At 39.5% G+C, this 20259-nt stretch overlaps 1 protein-coding gene across 2 annotated transcripts in view; it reads left to right on the forward strand.

Moving 5' to 3' along the window:
* Positions 1–20259, forward strand: part of LOC139444711 (interleukin cytokine receptor-related protein 1-like) — a 48813-nt gene that overhangs the window by 18895 nt on the left and 9659 nt on the right. Inside the window, exons 4-11 of one of the 2 annotated variants that reach the window (XM_071225641.1) lie at positions 1345–1475; positions 2569–2701; positions 4348–4565; positions 6033–6113; positions 8009–8162; positions 9291–9395; positions 17776–17898; positions 19734–19802. In XM_071225641.1, coding sequence (XP_071081742.1) covers positions 1345–1475; positions 2569–2701; positions 4348–4565; positions 6033–6113; positions 8009–8162; positions 9291–9395; positions 17776–17898; positions 19734–19802 — 1014 coding nt within the window. The remainder of the gene's footprint in view (positions 1–1344; positions 1476–2568; positions 2702–4347; positions 4566–6032; positions 6114–8008; positions 8163–9290; positions 9396–17775; positions 17899–19733; positions 19803–20259) is intronic. The other variant, XM_071225642.1, reaches the window with a different exon arrangement.

A 20259-nucleotide genomic window follows, 5' to 3' on the forward strand; every position in this document is an offset into this window, starting at 1 on the left:
ATGGTGTTGGGTTGGGTAGGCACAGTGTGGGGCAGGCATGGTGTTGGGTTGGGTAGGCACAGTGTGGGGCAGGCATGGTGTTGGGTTGGGTAGGCACAGTGTTGTGTTGGGCAGGCATGGTGTTGGGTTGGGTAGGCACAGTGTGGGGCAGGCATGGTGTTGAGTTGAGTAGGCACAGTGTGGGGCAGGCATGGTGTTGGGTTGGGTAGGCACAGTGTGGGGCAGGCATGGTGTTGGGTTGGGTAGGCACAGTGTGGGGCAGGCATGGTGTTGAGTTGAGTAGGCACAGTGTTGTGTTGGGCAGGCATGGTGTTGGGTTGAGTAGGCACAGTGTGGGGCAGGCATGGTGTTGGGTTGGGTAGGCACAGTGTTGTGTTGGGCAGGCATGGTGTTGGGTTGAGTAGGCACAGTGTTGTGTTGGGCAGGCATGGTGTTGGGTTGAGTAGGCACAGTGTGGGGCAGGCATGGTGTTGGGTTGGGTAGGCACAGTGTTGTGTTGGGCAGGCATGGTGTTGGGTTGAGTAGGCACAGTGTGGGGCAGGCATGGTGTTGGGCTGGTCAGGCACGGTGTTGGGTTGGTCAGGCACAGTGTGGGGCAGGCATGGTGTTGGGTTGGGTAGGCACAGTGTGGGGCAGGCATGGTGTTGGGTTGAGTAGGCACAGTGTGGGGCAGGCATGGTGTTGGGTTGGGTAGGCACAGTGTTGTGTTGGGCAGGCATGGTGTTGGGTTGGGTAGGCACAGTGTGGGGCAGGCAGGGTGTTGGGTTGAGTAGGCACAGTGTGGGGCAGGCATGGTGTTGGGTTGGGTAGGCACAGTGTTGTGTTGGGCAGGCATGGTGTTGGGTTGGGTAGGCACAGTGTGGGGCAGGCATGGTGTTGGGTTGGTCAGGCACAGTGTGGGGCAAGCATGGTGTTGGGTTGGGTAGGCACAGTGTGGGGCAGGCATGGTGTTGGGTTGAGTAGGCACAGTGTGGGGCAGGCATGGTGTTGAGTTGAGTAGGCACAGTGTTGTGTTGGGCAGGCAGGGTGTTGGGTTGAGTAGGCACAGTGTGGGGCAGGCATGGTGTTGGGTTGAGTAGGCACAGTGTTGGGCAGGCAGGGTGTTGGGCAGTACAGTATTGTGTTGGCAGGCACTGTGTTGGGTGGGCACGGTGTTTGGCGGGCACGATTGGGCAATCAGGGTGTTGAGCAGGCATGATTGGGCAAGCACGGTGTTGTGTTGAGCGTGCAGGGTGGTGGGCAGTACGGAGGATTGGGATGGGAATGGGGATGGGGATGGAGTTGCATCTTGTTTCAGCTGAATGGACGAGGAAGGACTTTCATTTCCATGTGTTGTTTTTGCAGCTGCTGGCTTCAATCATCTGAAGGGGTTCTATGTAGAAATCCATAGATTGACAGGAATTTCTACACTGAAACCTTTCTATTGCCGTGTGTTTGACTTTGCTGAGAACAATTTTACCTCAAAGGACTACACGGTAAGCTCATAGGGCTAAAAATAATTCTCTTGGTTCTCAGGCACCGCCCGCATTATCATAAAGTCCGCCACACATTTCGCTTTATTTCAATTTTAAGAAAAAAGAAATTGTTAAATAGTCCGTGTCTCGAACACACGACCCCAGCATTGAAATGCTACAATACTTAAAAAACAATGTGATCCAATATAATGATTTTGCCGAAATAAAAGCAAACAAAATTGAATGAAATCTGGGATAAAAGTAATGGATAACAATCGTCCAGATTCACAATGAACACTTTTATATCCAGAATAGTGTAATAACAGTACTAACTTCAGTATGCATTTGTTGACTTGTTTCGTCTGGTGGTGAGTGCTCATGTTAACGTCTTCACGTTGGGAAATAAAATCAAAGCTCATTGTATGCATGAAATATGCACACAATGGAAGTCAAACGGTAGTCAGATACTGTATTCCAATATTTTACTCATCAAGGAGTACATTAATGTTTGGAGGCCCTTTCCCGGGTTGATTGTACACAACTATTTATTTGGTTACATACTAGTTTGTCTCAAATGAGGGTAGGGTTCGTTTCCGGAAAACATGTTGACAATCATTAAATGTTTTTCAAGGAAACTTGGCATATGGATTACATATCAGCTGAATGACCACATGCTCAACTATTGCCTTTGATATTTTTCATTTTTAATCCTTTTAATGTCTTGTTTTTCTCAAGACTCTTTATACTTAGCATAAAGCTAATGATTGTTTTGTACATGTACATCTACTTGCACAGTACGATCGATCATCCAAACTGCTGTTCAAAATTCTTATCATAAAGAGTCATCATGACATCAACCCTAAAGCTGCTTCATTAATGCAAATCTGTTCTAGTAGTTTTGTCCTAGTGTTATTTTTGATTTGCAAACACATTTATAGTAACAACTTGAAATACTGTATCAAAAACAGGAGGGGGAGACATCTGTTTTTATGAGTAAAAACACATCCTAGTTCAGAATGACATCATTGCATTTCATTGTGATGCTGATTTTAACATTTCAACGTTTCATGCATTGCTCTGAAATTATCCTTATTTCACGATCTGTCAATTTCAGCTGGTGTTCAGAAAGAAAATGATTGGCTTCCCCTCAGGGGTAGACTTCTTGTACCATATGAAGATATTCACCTTGCCAATGGCAGCAGAGTCAAAACCGAAGACAGCATTCTTTAAACTTCAACCATTCCTTGGTAATATTTGAACATTTTTCTGAGATGAGCACATGTAATTAAGAAGTCATGTAGGCTTTGATAGATTAATTTTAATGTAGGTTGTTTACAGTTTTCTTGGTTGCTTTTAATGAGTGACAGTTGTCGTTTTAGTGGTGTGGAGTGAGTGGCATTTCTCTGCTGCTCACACTGTATAACATTGAAATCTGCATTGTGGAATTGAAAGGGGAATCTACATTATTGAAGTAAAAGGGGAAATATACATTGTGGAAATTAAAAGGGAAATTATACATAATGGAAATTAAAGGGGAATCTGCATTATTGAAGTTAAAGGGGAAATCTGCATTGTGGAAATGAAAGGGGAATCTACATTATTGAAGTAAAAGGGGAAATATACATTGTGGAAATTAAAAGGGAAATTATACATAATGGAAATTAAAGGGGAATCTGCATTATTGAAGTTAAAGGGGAAATCTGCATTGTGGAAATTAAAGGGGAAATCTCCTTTGTGGAAGGTAAAGGGGAAATTATACATTGCGGAAATTAAAGGGGAATCTACATTATTGAAGTAAAAGGGGAAATATACATTGTGGAAATTAAAAGGGAAATTATACATAATGGAAATTAAAGGGGAATCTGCATTATTGAAGTTAAAGGGGAAATCTGCATTGTGGAAATTAAAGGGGAAATCTCCTTTGTGGAAGGTAAAGGGGAAATTATACATTGCGGAAATTAAAGGGGAATCTACATTATTGAAGTAAAAGGGGAAATATACATTGTGGAAATGAAAGGGGAATCTGCATTATTAAAGTAAAAGGGGAAATATACATTGTGGAAATGAAAGGGGAATCTGCATTATTGAAGTATACATTGTGGAATTGAAAGGGGAACCTGCATTATTAAAGTAAAAGGGGAAATATACATTGTGGAAATGAAAGGGGAATCTGCATTATTGAAGTATACATTGTGGAATGGAAAGGGGAATCTACATTATTGAAGTAAAAGGGGAAATATACATTGTGGAAATGAAAGGGGAATCTGCATTATTAAAGTAAAAGGGGAAATATACATTGTGGAAATGAAAGGGGAATCTGCATTATTGAAGTATACATTGTGGAATTGAAAGAGGAACCTGCATTATTAAAGTAAAAGGGAAAATATACATTGTGGAAATGAAAGGGGAATCTGCATTATTAAAGTAAATGGGGAAATATACATTGTGGAAATGAAAGGGGAATCTGCATTATTGAAGTATACATTGTTGAATTGAAAGGGGAATCTACATTATTGAAGTAAAAGGGGAAATATACATTGTGGAAATGAAAGGGGAATCTGCATTTTTGAAGTAAAAGGGGAAATATACATTGTGGAATTGAAAGGGGAATCTGCATTATTGAAGTAAAAGGGGAAATATACATTGTGGAAATGAAAGGGGAATCTGCATTATTGAAGTATACATTGTGGAATTGAAAGGGGAACCTGCATTATCAAAGTAAAAGGGGAAATATACATTGTGGAAATGAAAGGGGAATCTGCATTGTGGAAATGAAAAGGGAATCTGCATTGTGGAATTTAAAGGGAAATCTACATTGTGGAAATTATCTATTGCGATATCATTATGCCTTGTCACTCCTATTAGTGTATGAAATTTGTGGCATTTTTTGCAGAAAATGGAAAAGCTACTTCAGCGGATTGGTCGACATCAATCTCCTATGAGAGTGATAACCTGACAGCACCAGCCAGGATTACAGTCCAGTTCAGCTTGGCACCAAAGGAGTATAATTTCAAGAAGTACAACATTGAGCTTGTCAGTGATCGTGATCCTAAAAATGTAATGTTCCTCTGCATCATCAGCACACTGGACAGCTACTCATGTCAGGAAAGAGTAAGTACACATGTTCTTAAGCATCCCCACAATGATTTATTGCTGTACTTCCTTGTGTCAAAGACCGCCTCCGTGGTCTAGTGGTAGAGCGTCCGCCCTGAGAGCGGAAGGTACGGGGTTCGATCCCCGGTCACGTCATACCAAAAGACGTTAAAAGATGGTATTTATTGTTATCCTGTCTGTCATAAAGGGGCTAAAACAAGGACTGGTCGGCTCGGAGTCAGTATACTGTGTCTGAGTGGGGTATTCATGTTAAACTGCGGTATGGTAGTGAGCTAGCACTATAAATCGCATTAATCTGGACTAGTACAAGAATGCACGTTGCTATATAAGTGCAGTGATCTTGGACGCGACGTTAAACCCAATTTCATCTCACCTCACCTCCTTGTGTCAACAAAGAGCCCACTATAGAGAATGTATAGCAACAACAAAACATGTTATTTTAGAAATAACAGATGAGGGGGAAAATAAAACACTGCAGGGAGAATAAATCTCGGCAGTGTTTTATTGTACGATAAATGACGCCCACGTCTTAACTTGTCTTAAGGATGATGGTTAAATGTACAAGCTTTGAAAATATTTACACGTCTTTTAATAATGATGACTCCCTCAATAGAATCTGACCTCAGCACTGTCGGACAAGCCCATGTCATGCACAGGTGGATATATCCTGTATATCCTTTCTTCCAATACTGATTGTCATATCTTTCAAGCTTTTGGATGCAATTGTTCGGCCATCGTGTTTATCTGCGTTGCTCTTTTCCATCTACGGGGAACAACTCACCAGACACTTCCCTCTCAAAAATAATGTCGTCCGATATGAATGTCATTTAGGTGCGAGTACATACTCAAATCTCCAGATATGACCTTATGATATAACAATGTCTTATCGTGAAATAAACCACTTAACTTGTACTTTGCGATTTATCACATAGCATTCTTAGGTTTAAAAAAGTAAAAGAATTGGTTCTCAGGCAAAGACTTTTGAAAATATAGTTTTGGCAGGCAGTGTTGTTTTTTTCTTTGCTTGTTCAAACTAGCATGTAACCAAATGTACCATCAACCTGGGAAAGGAACTACCCACATAAACAAGCATACAAGCTCCTATTACCACCATAACCATAACACGAGATGTGCAGTTACGCACTGCATGCTATATTGGATTGCATTGTTTTTAAATATTAGGTTTTTTTTAAAAAAAGGTACCGGTAAATGGCAATAAAAACGAAACGTGATGATGATGCGGCCGGTGCCTGAGAACCAAGACTAATATATTTTTAGCCTTATATAAGAAAATGTATGACATCAGTGCCAGAGAATAGCCAGTCTCCATTATGTGCCGATATCTGTAATATGAAGACTTGAATTTTGTATATCAAGGATGGTAATAACAATCAAAATTTATGAAGTGTTTGATGCTTACATTATGTGAATGAGTATACAAATGTTCAATTTTGTCTTTTCTAGAACTACCAGAAACCATCTGAGGATGCTGTTACTATAACACACACATTCTATGATCTACCACCAGCTATTTACAAAGTGTGGGTGAGTGAATGTTAATTATCCAATGCAGCTGTGGTGATCCAGTTTATCATCAGTTGGTGTGTACATGATGTTTTTCACCCAGATGTAGCTGTAGTGGATCTGGATGTCATTAGACGCTTACCGTATTCAACGTAATAAGCACCCAGGGCGCTCTCAAAATGAGAAATAACGGGCTCTTATTAGAATATTATTTTGGTGGGGAAAAAAAAGAGTTGAAAGACCATAAATTGCTTGGTTTATGCTGACAGCCTGAAATGTTTATATACGACAGATATATTTTTCCAGGATTTAATTGGCCATTTAGTAAGAGACATATAACACACAAGTGCGTATTATACACGAATAAATAAGTCGTGTGTACATTGATTGATCGGAAGGGATGCCAATTGGGATTGTTCACTAGCCAATATATTAGCAAATATCGCCGTGGGCGCTTATTAGAGCAGGGCACTTATTACGTCGAATACAGTGTATATCGTGTTTAACACCCAAATGTAGCTGCAGTGAGTTTGTATGTTATCAGATGGTGTATACTATATATTGTAGCAGAATCACAAGTGGTACATGGGGCTTTATGCATCCTGTTATGGAGCCGAGTGGTAGAAAACCAAACGAGGGACACTTTTAACTCCATGTACCCCTCGTGATCCTGCTACAACAAATTTATCTTACTGACATGTTTTTATATGACATGTGAAATAATTCAAACAAATTCAAAATTTGAAAAACAGCTGAGGTTAGCTTACGTTATGTCACTTGACTTCCATTGACTCGGAACGTAACTTGCTCATGGCAGGGTATAAAAGATTCATTACCCTGCTGAGAAATTTATTCCCATTTATTCCCAAGATCACGTGAACCAATCGGATCTCATCATTCTGACATGGAGGTATGATGAATAGCATCCTCCAGAGGCAAGAGAGTTAACTGACTTTAAAATTCCAGTTTCCACCCTTGCTAAACTAGGCTGGAATTCCTGGGCTCGATCGTAGCGCTACCAGTGGTTGTTACGAGTTATGTCCTTTCTATTGACCAATCAGATTCAACCTCTCGTATCACTTGCATTTGCTTCAAACAAAACGGTGGCGCCCAGTCAAGACGGTCTGATCGATAATCAAGATCTATATTGTGATAAAACGGGTCTTTCATCGCGAAGTGCATCAAATCACGTAAGCACCTTGATTAAAAACAGGAAAAGATTTAGAAAATATCTGTTGACAACGAGTTAGCGGTGCAGATGCTTTGCAAATCCTGCAGTTGACCGACACTTTAAGAACCGAATTTCGATTTCGGTGCGTGATTTTGGACTATGCATAGACTCGTTAGTCCAGCCAAAATGTAACTCCATAATACCAGCCTAGTTCAGCAAGGGTGGAAACTGGACTTTTATAGTCAGTTAATTCACTTGCCTCGGGAAGATGGATAAATAGTGTTTATCAGATGGTCCTAATGGTGTATACTTAGTGTTTTATCAGTTTTCATATTCATTCTCTAGGCATGCCCTAATATGAAACAGCTTTGTATGTCACTTTCTTCTTCACAATTTAATGGTCATTGCTCTTATGACGTTTGGGGGCACAGGTGGCCCAGTCATCTAAGGCGCTGCGATTCGCTGTGCAGAGTTATGTCCCTTTGGCATGCCAGAAACCTATGATTGTGTGTTGGAATCCCGTTTCGCCCTGATTATGTTTCTAGATTTGTAAGCACCATACCCGTGCTCGTGGGTTTCACCGAAGTGGTAAACGTTTAAGACCTGCATCACTTCGGGCTTTCCTCCCACATTAAGCTGACACGCCGTGATATGACTGAGTACTGTTTAAAGCGGTGTTAAACCCAACTCACTCACTCACTCTTACTCTTACACACTCTTATGATGTTTCTATGGTTATTTCAAGGTGTCACCACACAACCCACACTGGCAGGAGGAAGGCCAATGTCTGTGTTCTGAGAAGACATCAGTCAATGAAAGCCACTGTGTTCGCTGTATCACCACAACTACTGGAAACATCACCGTTGCACAAAATGGTCAACAAAATGGTCAACTAACTGGTGAGTGACAATCTGATTTGATTTGACATACCTATTGTCAACTCTTAAGCAGAAATTTTGGAAAGGATAAAACACGACTCCGAGTTTGGTCACTGCTGTCATCAGTAATTGGTAAATCAGTCCTCTGTCCACCGTGATCAATGGTTGGTCGATCAGTCACTGTCCACTATTCCATCATTTTTCCAAGCAAGTATTACCTTACCGTATTCGATGTACTAAGCGCCCAGGGTACTCTCAAATTTAGAAATAGGGGGCTCTTATTGGAATATTATTTTGGTGGAAAAAACAGAGTTGAAAGATAAATTTCGTGATTTATGCTGACGGCCTGAACTGTTTATAAACAACAGATATATTTTTCCAGAATTTGATTGCCCATAATTAAGGGTGCATATAACACACGAGTGCGTATTTTACGCGAATAAATAAGTCTTGTGTACATTGATCAATCGGAAGGGGTGCTTATTGGGATTGTTCACTTGCCAATATATTAGCAAATATCGCCGTGGCCGCTTATTAGAGCGGGGCGCTTATTACGCCGAATACGGTAATTGCTACCCCAATCAATAAAGTATAATAACACCAATATTTTGAGATGACCCCCAACTCAGGTGACATTTTCACCTGTGAGAATACACAGGAAGGTGTAAGGTCTTCATGACGGGACAGGTGTTAGTTAATTACCTCAGGCCATTGGCCATTTTGTACATGCATGACAAATTTCATCTTAATTTTAGGCAGGCGACTATGCTCGCATAAGAAGTGACTAACGGGATCGGGTGGTCAGTCTCGGTGACTGGGTTGATGCATGTCATTGTATCCTAATTGCGTAGATCAAGGCTCATGATGTCAATCACTGGATTGTCTGTTCCAGACTTCATTATTTACAGATCACCGTCATATAGGTGGAATATTGCTGAGTGTGGCATTAAACAACTAACAAACAAACAAACCTTTATAGGCTCATCACAGTGTAAGTTAGAATAGGGTAGATTTGGTAGATTTGCGTTATGTTGATACATGCTACATTTTCAAAGCCATATGATTTGTATTTATTAGATGAAGCCAGAAAATCTTTTTTCTAGCATTTGTGAAAGTTCCTTAGTTAATCAGACCAGTCATTTCTAACAGGTGCATCCCAGCCTACTGTAGCAACACCTGTAGATAAAGGCACACAACCAGTTAGTGGTAGCTCCGACACAACCACAGAGGAGACGCCTCGCGTGGGGACGTCAAGTAAGAACAGCTTTAGTGCATCTGTATAACTGTTCCTGATGGGGAATAAATCTTCCTCTTTGCATGTTGTTTATCTGTCTTGATGTCAACTTTGCCTCTATATGCTCTCTGTTACTCTCACTTATACGGTATAGTTTGTGCATCTTGATTCTATTATCATCATCAACCTGGACCAGTTCACCACTGTGGCTTTGTTTCGAGTCTTGATTGAATGAGATGATTTTGAAAATGGCAATCCACACTGTCTTTCTTGATTGAAACAAGCATCAATACATGTTTACATGGGATATACGAACGGAGTTCGTTCGTCCCTCCGTCCATCTGTCAGCCTTTCCTTCCTTCCATCCGTCCGCTTCTCAAAGGGGACAAATTTTCTGGTCATGATCTCAAAAGAGTGTCGTAGATTTTTTTACAGAGTTATGACCCTTGCTCCATTTTTCAACTTAGTGCATACTGTGTGAAATGGGGACAAATTTTCTCAGGAACTACTGAAGTTGCATGAATGAAAGTTTTCCTGCTTACCGAATCTAAGAAATGCTTGTCAAGACTGAGTTCGAAATTTGTCCTATCAATTATTTTTTTACTGAGTTATAGCCCTTGCTCAATCCTTTTCAATTCAGTGCATACTAGGTGAAATGGGGACAAGATTTTTAAGAAACAACCAGAGAAGGGGCCTTTCATGTGGATTAACTTCACATTTAATCATTTTTACTGATGACATGAAGCGAGCCAAGTGCCTCTCTTCCTAATGCTTTATGGGGACTATATTTTATAGTTTATAGTCACTGCTATATGAACCTTCCGGGGTAGAATAGGACTTCAGCAACCCATGCTTGCCGTAAAAGGTGATTCTGCTTGTCGTAAAAGGCAACTAACAGGATCGGGTGGTATAACTCGCTGACTTGGTTGATGCATGTCATCGATCCCAATTGGGTGGATCTATGCTCATGATGTCAGTCACTGGATTGTCTGGTCCAGATTCGATTTTTTACCGACCGCCGCATATAGCTGGAATATTGCTGAGTGTGGCGTTAAACAACAAACCAACCAACTTTATGAACCAACAAGATTCTAATGTGACCCATGGCATGGGATAGTGATAACGCTGTTTTCTTGTTACATATGGGTGTGCAGGGTAGTATTTTCATTGTGATTTCATTGGTTAATGACACATTGCCGGGACTACATTTTCCCATTCATCATGTTCATTCATCTTTTTCCTCAAACAAATCTCTGTCGTATGGGAATTGTCATTTACAACATAAAGTGTTTTATAAACTATAGACCCGTGAAGATCTGGGGTAGAATAGTTCTTCAGCAACCCATGCTTGCCATAAAAGGCAGTTAACGGTGGTCATCATATCCCAATCACTGGATTGTCTGGTCCAGACTTGATAACTTACAAACTGCCGTCATACTGCTGAAATATTGCTGAGTGCGGCGTTAAACAACAAACAAACGAAACACTATAGTTTTTATTAATCCAAATAAAGTCCACACATATTGTTTATGATAGTTAGGTTTATGTTTTGTGTATTCCATTAAGTTCACAGTGATTTACATAACATTTGATGGAATAAATCGTGTACTATAACTGCATGTAAACAACAATGGCGACATTGTTGTCCCGGATAAAAATGAACGATCTTGTGAAGAATGACGGAAAGTTGGTTGGAAGGGTAGTGAACATGATACACCCTTATCGAAATGAAATGTCATTGAAAAACCATTTTTCCCCATTTATTTTTGTACCATTGAAACTCCATTAACATGCCATTTTTCTTTCCTGTGGGATGGTATATGCCCACTATGTACGATGTGTTGCTACGTGTAATACACCATTGACTTTCCATTTAAATTCCATTTTTTCTCTCAAAACCACTAAAACTCCATTGACTCTCCTTTTATTTAAGCTGAAATATTTAAATTGCCTTTTCCTTATATGGTAATATGCTAAGTACCTTAAAAATGGTATTTAAATGGAAAATAACTGTAAAATAAATGGTACCATTTAAAAACAACCTGAAAATAAATGGTACCATTTAAAAAAAACTGAAAAAATCTGAAATTAAATTGTGTTATTTTTTAAGAAAAATAGCATTTAAGCAGAAATTAATAATTCTACTGGCTTAAAATCCTGTTTAAACTATGAATACATGAATGTCTCTCCTTTGGCTCGGCAAAATAAAATGCCCTATAGAACCAATGCACGGCAGTGGTGACAGTATTTGCATACAGATATATATAGTGCAACAAATTGGATAGGCAGTTTGAACACATGAATTTACCATAGTACTTCCAAGTCATTGCAGATGCACCATCTGATCCAAGACTTATGATCTTTTGTGGAGGGACACCGCGTTTCTCCAATTCATCCAAAATTGCCACTGCAATTCCTTTCCCTGTCGTATCTGTGCACTCAATGTTTGTGACAAAATGAGTGCTAGGCACCATATCTTCTATTATTTGGCAATAAATAACAAGGCGTTTGTGGTTGGTGATGTTTGTACTTTCGTCTGCCAAAGCAGTAACAAACGGAGATTTTTCTAACTTAATCCGCTATTCGTCCTCCATCACATCAGACATAGATTTTAGATCATTGGCAGTGGTTAGCGAATCATAGTTGACTTTACCCTCCTTGAGAACTTCAATATTTTCTGTTTCAAATTCATGTAAAAAGTCAATAAAACTTTAAAATTTTGTCAGGGGGATGTTTTCACAAGCTAACCAGTGTACAGATTCAAACAAGGCGACAGCTGCCTTATCTTGTTTTGCTGTCATACGTGCATGTGCCTTATCTTGTTTTGCTGTCATACGTGCATGTGCCTTATCTTGTTTTGCTGTCATACGTGCATGTGCCTTATCTTGTTTTGCTGTCATACGTCATACCTGCAAATCTTCTCGAAGTTTGGGAGTCTGAATTGACAATTTATGATCATTATTATTTATATGCCTGGTGAAGGTACTATTTTGGAAATTTCTGCACTTAGCGTTACGTGTCATGCCATTTGTTTTACCATTTTCGGTGCAAATTTAAGCTTGCAATACATGAAGTCGCTTTCCTTATCGTATATCAACCACGAGCCGTGTGCAGTTAGCCAGTTTGACTGGAATGTTATTACTTTCTGTTTTCTGACATTTTCATTGGCTGACTGAGACTCCCCGTGCTCAGTTTCACTTGTCTCAATTTTGTCATTCTGATGACAAAGTTTTTTGAGAATGTGACAGCTTTGCTACCTTTCTCGGCGGCATGTCGACTGCTAGAGAAATTATCAACAACAGAAACCGAAGTCATATACTAGCTTGCTTACGATTGGTCACTTGCTTATTGACAACCAATCAGCTATCGCATTTTAAAGAAAAACGTCGCACATGCGTATTAAGTTATTTTTAGACTGGGACTTTCCATGGAAAATCGATTGACCAAAATCTCATTTATGCACGCATTTAGACAAAAGAAAGCTTTGTTAAAAATGTTGATATTGATTTTCCACAAAAAAAGGACATTAGTCTTTCATGAAAACCTTGCGTCCTGGAGGAAGCACGTATAAAAAAAATTAATGTGTCAGAGACGCGGAACGCGGGGGTAGATTTATCCCTGATTAAATAATGCAATATTTGATGCCATCTGCAATAATTTTCAGAAAGTTATATATAATTAAGATGAGTATTACACGGTACATGTGCATACATTATTATCTCAGTTGTTTTCTAGTATTGGTCTCTTTATATTACATATTGTACATGTACATCTTTATGTAGCCATGTCCATGTAGATCTATACCATGCACTATAATAATATATATACATGATGTATGTTGACTACATGATGCAGTATATAGATATACTAACTGTGCATGCTTCAACCTCTCTGAAAAATGCTTCAGTTATAAATGGTGTGGTGTGAGAAATAAATGGTATTTAAATGAAAAAAAGTGGCGAGTTGGTTGTGTCACCATTTATATTTGATTTTGGAGAACATTTAAATTCCATTTATCTCAAAAATAGTGTTTCAATGGCCTAAGACTACCATTAAACCTCCATTTATAATATAAATGGTATTTATATGGTAACCTAAAAAAATGGTTTAGCTGTTCTCCATTATTCCGAGTATAAATAAATGGCATTAAAATGGTATTTCAATGAATTTTCAATGGAAAATAAATGAAAAATAAATTGAAAATCAATGGTGAAAAACCATTTCTCTTTGCTAAGGGTGGTGCACTGATGAAAATCATGGCTTCCAAATCCAACCTTTCATCCAACAAACGCATTAGTAATCACAGCGCTAAGAAGCACATGATACAATTGTCCAGTAAGAGCGTTCGAGCCCACCAAATTACGCATGTGTCTGAGCACAATAATATACATTCTATAAGCACATATTCACGAATCAATGAAGATCAACACTGTGGTATCCCGAATATTTTGTCTAATACCAGTGCATGCAGTGTCCCCGTCAAAACACTTTCGGTTTCCGCTAGGCCTATGTCAATCAGTGGCATCCCAACCGTTGAAACATCTTCCAATTCGCATGTTGTTGTAGTATCTGCCTCGGTACAATAACACGTGAGTGAGTGAGTGAGTGAGTGAGTTAAAGCTTTACGCTACATCGGCAATATTTCAGCCATATCATGACAAGAACATTTATAATACTGACATTAAAATAAAAAACTGTCATCGACGGACAGTATAGCAACTAGCGTATCACAGTTTATAAATAAAACTAGTTTAGAACAATTAAAAGAATAACCTATTATTCAACAATACATGAATAAAACGGGCTATATATCGCCACCAACCAAAGTTAGGCCACCTTACTGGGGACCGTGTACAATACAATAACACGAAGTAGAGTCAAAGTATGGCATTTATGATATATGTATCCATTCTCTGTCAACTATAGTCGTTTCAAGGCATCAATAGCGGTAATCTGACCGTGGTTGCTGTTAATAACGGTGAGTTGTGCGATCATCCGATTGCTTCACACACGATTTTGCCGAAATTAATAAAAACAATATTAAAAGGAATTTTGAATAGAATTAATGAAATAAGTTACAAACATACGTCCAGATACACAATGAACACTTTTTATAGCCAGACAGTGTTATGACATGATTAATTTGAGTACTTCAGTATGGATTTGTTGACATGGTATTTCCGCTGTTATGTGCTCACGGTAATGTAAAACATCAAAACTCATTATGGCGTATAATGCGCAACCCCTTCTACACAGCTGTGTTTTTTGGAAAAAAAATACGCATTAAACTCCAGAAAATAATATGAATTATTTCTTCACACTTACAGCACGCAACTTCTGATTTGATCCACTGCCTGTTTTCTGGCTAGACCTATAGTGGCGTATTCCATGTAAATATCTGCAAGCCTGTTCAGTTGGATGTAGGATCCACTGTCCCCGAATGTTGCTGTGTTGTCGACATATTTTTGGATTCAGACTAAACTCTTGCTCCCATTTATGCTTAACTTTCGTGAAAATGCTGCAAAAACTCTCTGGCCAAGATCTATCACTTTAAGATCAAGGCCCCCCCTAGCCACATTCCAATGTTCAGGTTTGAAATAATGACTTGTTTTAAAATGTAAGACATATGCTCACTTGAAAGAGTCTGTCAAATAAACCTTACTTGTAGAATAAGTTTACACAGTTTGTTGTTGTTTAAAATGTGCTGACTTACAAAACGTTTAGTTTTCTTTTCATGGTCATGAGAGCTAGCGACTTTGAGGCGACTGATGGCCATGTCGACCAAGAGAAACTGGCCAACAGTTTGAACTACACGTTTGAATTTTGTATTAACAATAATGCCAAGTCATTTTTTATTTAAATAGTTGTCCTATAATACATGAATTAAAATGTATATTGATTGCCCAAAGTCATTATATTGCTTAAATTGTCGAAGAATTAAGGCCGCTCAAAGAAACTATTTCGTATTCGCAGAATCTAAGTGTTGAGTGAAGACTGTGTGTGATCAGGTAAAATTCCACGAATTCGATGCCATTTCACACGTACATGAATATTATGAAATGCAACCTCACCCCTGTTTTGAGAGTAAACTGTTTCTTGTCTTTTTAGCTTCTTATTTTAATACTTGACGATGGGTAATAAAATCAATAAACTACTCGTGACAAGGGATGGTGGGTTATCCCTCATGAAATTAATGTTGAAAGTTCCTCAAACTTACAATATGTCTTTCAATTGGGACAGATAATCCATCATTCCATGTCACTCGGAAATTATTATCTACCGGGTCTATCATTAGTGTGCACCAGTCTGACGAGTTTCACCTGGTGAGGTGAGGTGAAATGGGGTTTAACGTCGCGTCCAAGATTATTGCACTTATATAGTGACGTGCATGTACTTGTGTGTGTTTTTGTGGCTGCTTGTACTAGTCCGGACTGATGCCGATTTATAGTGCTAGCACACTGAGATACCATGCCGCAGTTTAACATGAATACCCCACTCAGACAGAGTATACTGACTCCGAGCCAACCAGTCCTTGTTTTAGCCCCTTCATGCCGAGCGCCAGACAGGGTAACAACAAGTACCATCTTTTAACGTCTTTAGGTATGACGCGGTCGGGGATCGAACCCCGGACCTTCCGCTCTCCGGGCGGACGCTCTACCACTAGACCACGGAGGCGGTCAGTTTCACCTGGTAGCAGGAGGACTCAATTAATTTGCTGTTTAAGGAAATTTTCTTTCATTCTCTTTTTGAGTACTGTCAATATAGTTTACAGTTGTCACAAACGAGCCATCCCCTTCACTGCCAGCGACATGGGCAATGAAATTTACGTATACCTTGAAATTTTGTGTTGGTTCCAATCCTGGTAATAATTTTTCAAATGGTTTGTTTTCTTACCAACATTGACTGCCTCCGTGGTCAACTGGTAGAGCGTCAGCCAGGAGAGCGGAAGGTTGGGGGTTCGATCCCCGACCGTGTCATACCTAAAGACGTTAAAAGATGGTACTTGTTGTTAGCCAGTCTGACGCTCGGCATTAGGGGGTAAAACAAGGACTGGTCGGCTCGGAGTCAGTGTACTGTGTCTCAGTGGGGTATCCATGTTAAACTGTGGCATGGTATCTCAGTGAGCTAGCACTATAAATCGGCATCAGTCCGGACTAGTACAAGCAGACACACACACACACACACACACACACACACACACACTCACACACATGTGCATGCACATCGCTATATAAGTGCAATAATCTTGGATGTGATGTTAAACCTTGTTTCACCTCACCTCACCTCACCTCACCTCACCTCACCTCACCTCACCTCACTTTTGTCAACATTCTCTCATTGGTTTCCAACTGTTGCTTTCTCAGTGACATTGCCAGAATGTTACGTATCAAGTCATTGTGCATGCTTTAAAGTAACTTTCTGTACGTCCTAATCATAGCGTATCACAAACATGCAGTTCCAAACTTTTTCATATCACCAAACTGACAATCTTCGAATTCACACTAGTCCACAAGCCCAAGATTACTTAATTGTATATCTCCAATATTCTCACTAACCAGTAACATTTGAGGTTTATTATTCTGAACCAGTTCTCATTCCTTCAAATTGGCTATACTGACAGAAAATGTAAACATGTTTGTCTTGTCAAGCAGGACTACAAACTCTCATGCAGTGTTATGAGTAAAACCATCTTCCTGAGGCAAGGGAGTTAACTGACCATAAAAGTCCAGTTTCCAGCCTTGCCGAACTAGGCTGGAATTATGGAGTTACATTTTGGCTGGACTAACAAGTCTATGCATAGTCCAATCAAAATCCCATAATGAAATTGACATCCAGTTCATATCATAAAGCAGTATTCTCAAGCTCCACGGCACTAGTTCCCAAATGGTGACTTCTATTCCAGACTATGCTTTTAAAAATATTTGTCAAATTTCTCTATTCAAAATTTGAAAATTCTGGAATGTCAAATAGATGGCCAAGATTGTAAAGGAGTACTTTTTCCTAGAGCTATGGAAAGTTTCCGTTTCAATGTTTGACCCATTGGAACCAGAGATCGACAATGTCTGGCATTTTGAATAAGTCCGTATCTGTCCTTCTGTATGACCTGTGTCAATGTTGTTGTAGTTTCATCATTAGAAAACGCATAAGGACTTTCACTTTAGCAATCTAGTAAGTGATGCTCTGATTGATCAAACCAGAGGTGGTTCTGACGTGACCTGTAATGTGATGTCCTCAGATCTTTGTGTGTAGCAGTAGTGAGCACTAAGATCTGATTTTAATGAGATTAGGTACCGGTCACTCTTGGGAACATTTTCCAAACAATTCAAGGGAAATTATCTGTTGACGCATAGGTGCCTCTAGTAAATGCCAGGCACATTGTTATACAGTTGTGCTCTCCAGTTTCAGGCCCCTCGCGGACTTCTACTGACTTGTTGACAGTGCTGGTAGCTGTGTTAGGGGCCATGGTTGGCCTGGTTCTCATCGTTTTTGTCGTGATTTTCTACAGGAAAAAGCGTCTTACAGGTCAGTAGAACAAGAAACATCAATGAAACCGCATTATGTGGTTCACATCAAGCGCCATCCCAGCGTGTGACACCTTCGTCACCATCCTGGTGTCACCTCTGTCACCAGTGTTGACAGGGCCGTTACAATATTGAATATTTTTTCTCAAACACCTAATGTAGTGAGTGAGTGAGTGAGTTTGGTTTTACGCCGCTTTTAGCAATATTCCAGCAATATCACGGCGGGGGACAGCAGAAATGGGCTTCACACATTGTACCCATGTCGGGAATCGAACCCGGGTCCTCGGCGTGACGAGCGAACGCTTTAACCACTATGCTACCCGACCGCCCCCCTAATGTAGTGACATGTATAGTTTTATGTATGTATGTCAAAGTATAGTGAATTGGAAAAGGTTTACAACTGACTTACTATTTCCCAGATGAATTCATCGTTTGTTTAAACAGATTGGTTTGAGATTGCAGACTAATGAAAAAGAACCCAACATTCCCCTTACAATTCTTACAATACTATTTAGATGATATTTGAAATAGAAATTCAAATTGACCAAGAGACCAAACACTTTTGTTGAAAGGAAGGTAATGGATGTCATGACAGTTACTACTTGTTTGTAAGGTCCGTGAAGACCCAGGATAGAATATGTCTTCAGCAACACATGCTTGCCGTAAAAGGCGACTATGCTTGTCGTAAAAGGCGACTATGCTTGTCGTAAAAGGCGACTAACGGGATCAGGTGGTCAGGCTCATTGACTTGGTTGATACACGTCATCGATCCCAATTGCGTGGATCGATGATCATGATATCAATCACTGGATTGTCTGGTCCAGACTCGATTATTTTACAGACCGCCGTCATATAGCTGGAATATTGCTGAGTGTGGCGCTAAACAAAACACAAACAAACAACCTTTTTTGTAAACATTACTGTGAGTCGGGTGCAGCTCAACTCAATGCATGACAGTGATAGTATAAGCTCAATCGCTGTGAGGGACTTGGATTATATTGGAAAAGGGAAGTCACTCTAGTTGCAAACTAGAACTATCTCTGTTCTTTTTATACGGAATTCCTGGAATAACTATATATACCCTCACTCTGTTAGGTCCATCAATCAGTCCTTTCCGAGGACATTTATGTGTGTGCCCAATAACCTGAAAACTACTGCATTGAATACTTTCTATGCCAATAGGCGAGGTGGAGTGCAAAGTTTAATTGTACTATTTAGATTTTCTGAAAAAATACAGATATTTTTTGTTTAAACATTTGTGCGACCTATAACTAGAAAACTACTGCATGTATTTGTTTTTATTTAGGGAACAGTTTCCATACTAATAGAAGAGGTGCAGTGCAAAGTTTGATTGTAATGTGTAGATTTTCTGAAAAACTATGAATTTTTACATTTTTGGAATTTATTTTACTTCAACATTTGTGCTTATAACTTGAACACTACTTCATGGATTCTTTTCCAATTGAGGGTACAATTTCTATACCAATAGGAGAGAAAGATCCCTTCTTAAACCACAGATAATACAGTTTTACCGAAACACCAACATACTACTTTTCTGTTACCTAACTAGTTTTGTAATAAGTGTTGTACATGGTATGTATTCATTGTTGAATCAGCACCTTGTCTTATCCTTGGCTAATTCTTGATTTCTTTATGTTTGCGTAATGCTTTTACGGCAAGATTCACAATTGTGAGTTATAAGTGTAAATGGTTGAAGTGTGAAGCTATGATCTCTGTACCTTAATTGTTACAATCCTTGTCTCTGCCAAGTGAAAAATTATCACTAATGACTAAGTGATTCGAGAATGATATTAGGGTTGTTTAATTTTATTTCAGGAAATGGACTCATCAGTGACGACAAGCCAGCAAATATTAACAATCTTAAAGGAGGTAACACGCCATCAGGTAATAGTTTAATACTGTTTTAAGCAATTAGATGTACATGGATTTAAGAAGTGAGGTATAACCTCAACTCACTCACAAACCCATGTAAAAGACTTGGCTGGATCATTGACTTCTCACAGAAGGTACTAGAGCCACAGTTCAGTCACTGACTCACAGTATAGAAAAATATGTTCTGGGAATGTAATGTTTCCTTAATGTGTGAGGACATGTCATATTCCATGCAGAGATTGGGTTGTTGGTTTCGCTGTTCAGAGCTCTAGTGTTTTGGTTTGAGAATTGAATAGTGCTTGGACTAAAGGTATGACATCACACTCAGAAATTATTTTTTGCATGATGTATAAAACACCCAGAACCGTTGACGTACTGGCCCCTTAGTCCACATTTATTTACTTTTGCAAATATCTTTCTGAATACACTATTTAAACGTATACCCATGTAGTTATCAGGATATCTCTTG

This window comes from Haliotis cracherodii, unplaced genomic scaffold, assembly GCF_022045235.1.
Source record: "Haliotis cracherodii isolate W230 unplaced genomic scaffold, xgHalCrac1.p SCAF_6, whole genome shotgun sequence".
Classification (NCBI taxonomy): Eukaryota; Metazoa; Mollusca; class Gastropoda; order Lepetellida; family Haliotidae; genus Haliotis; species Haliotis cracherodii.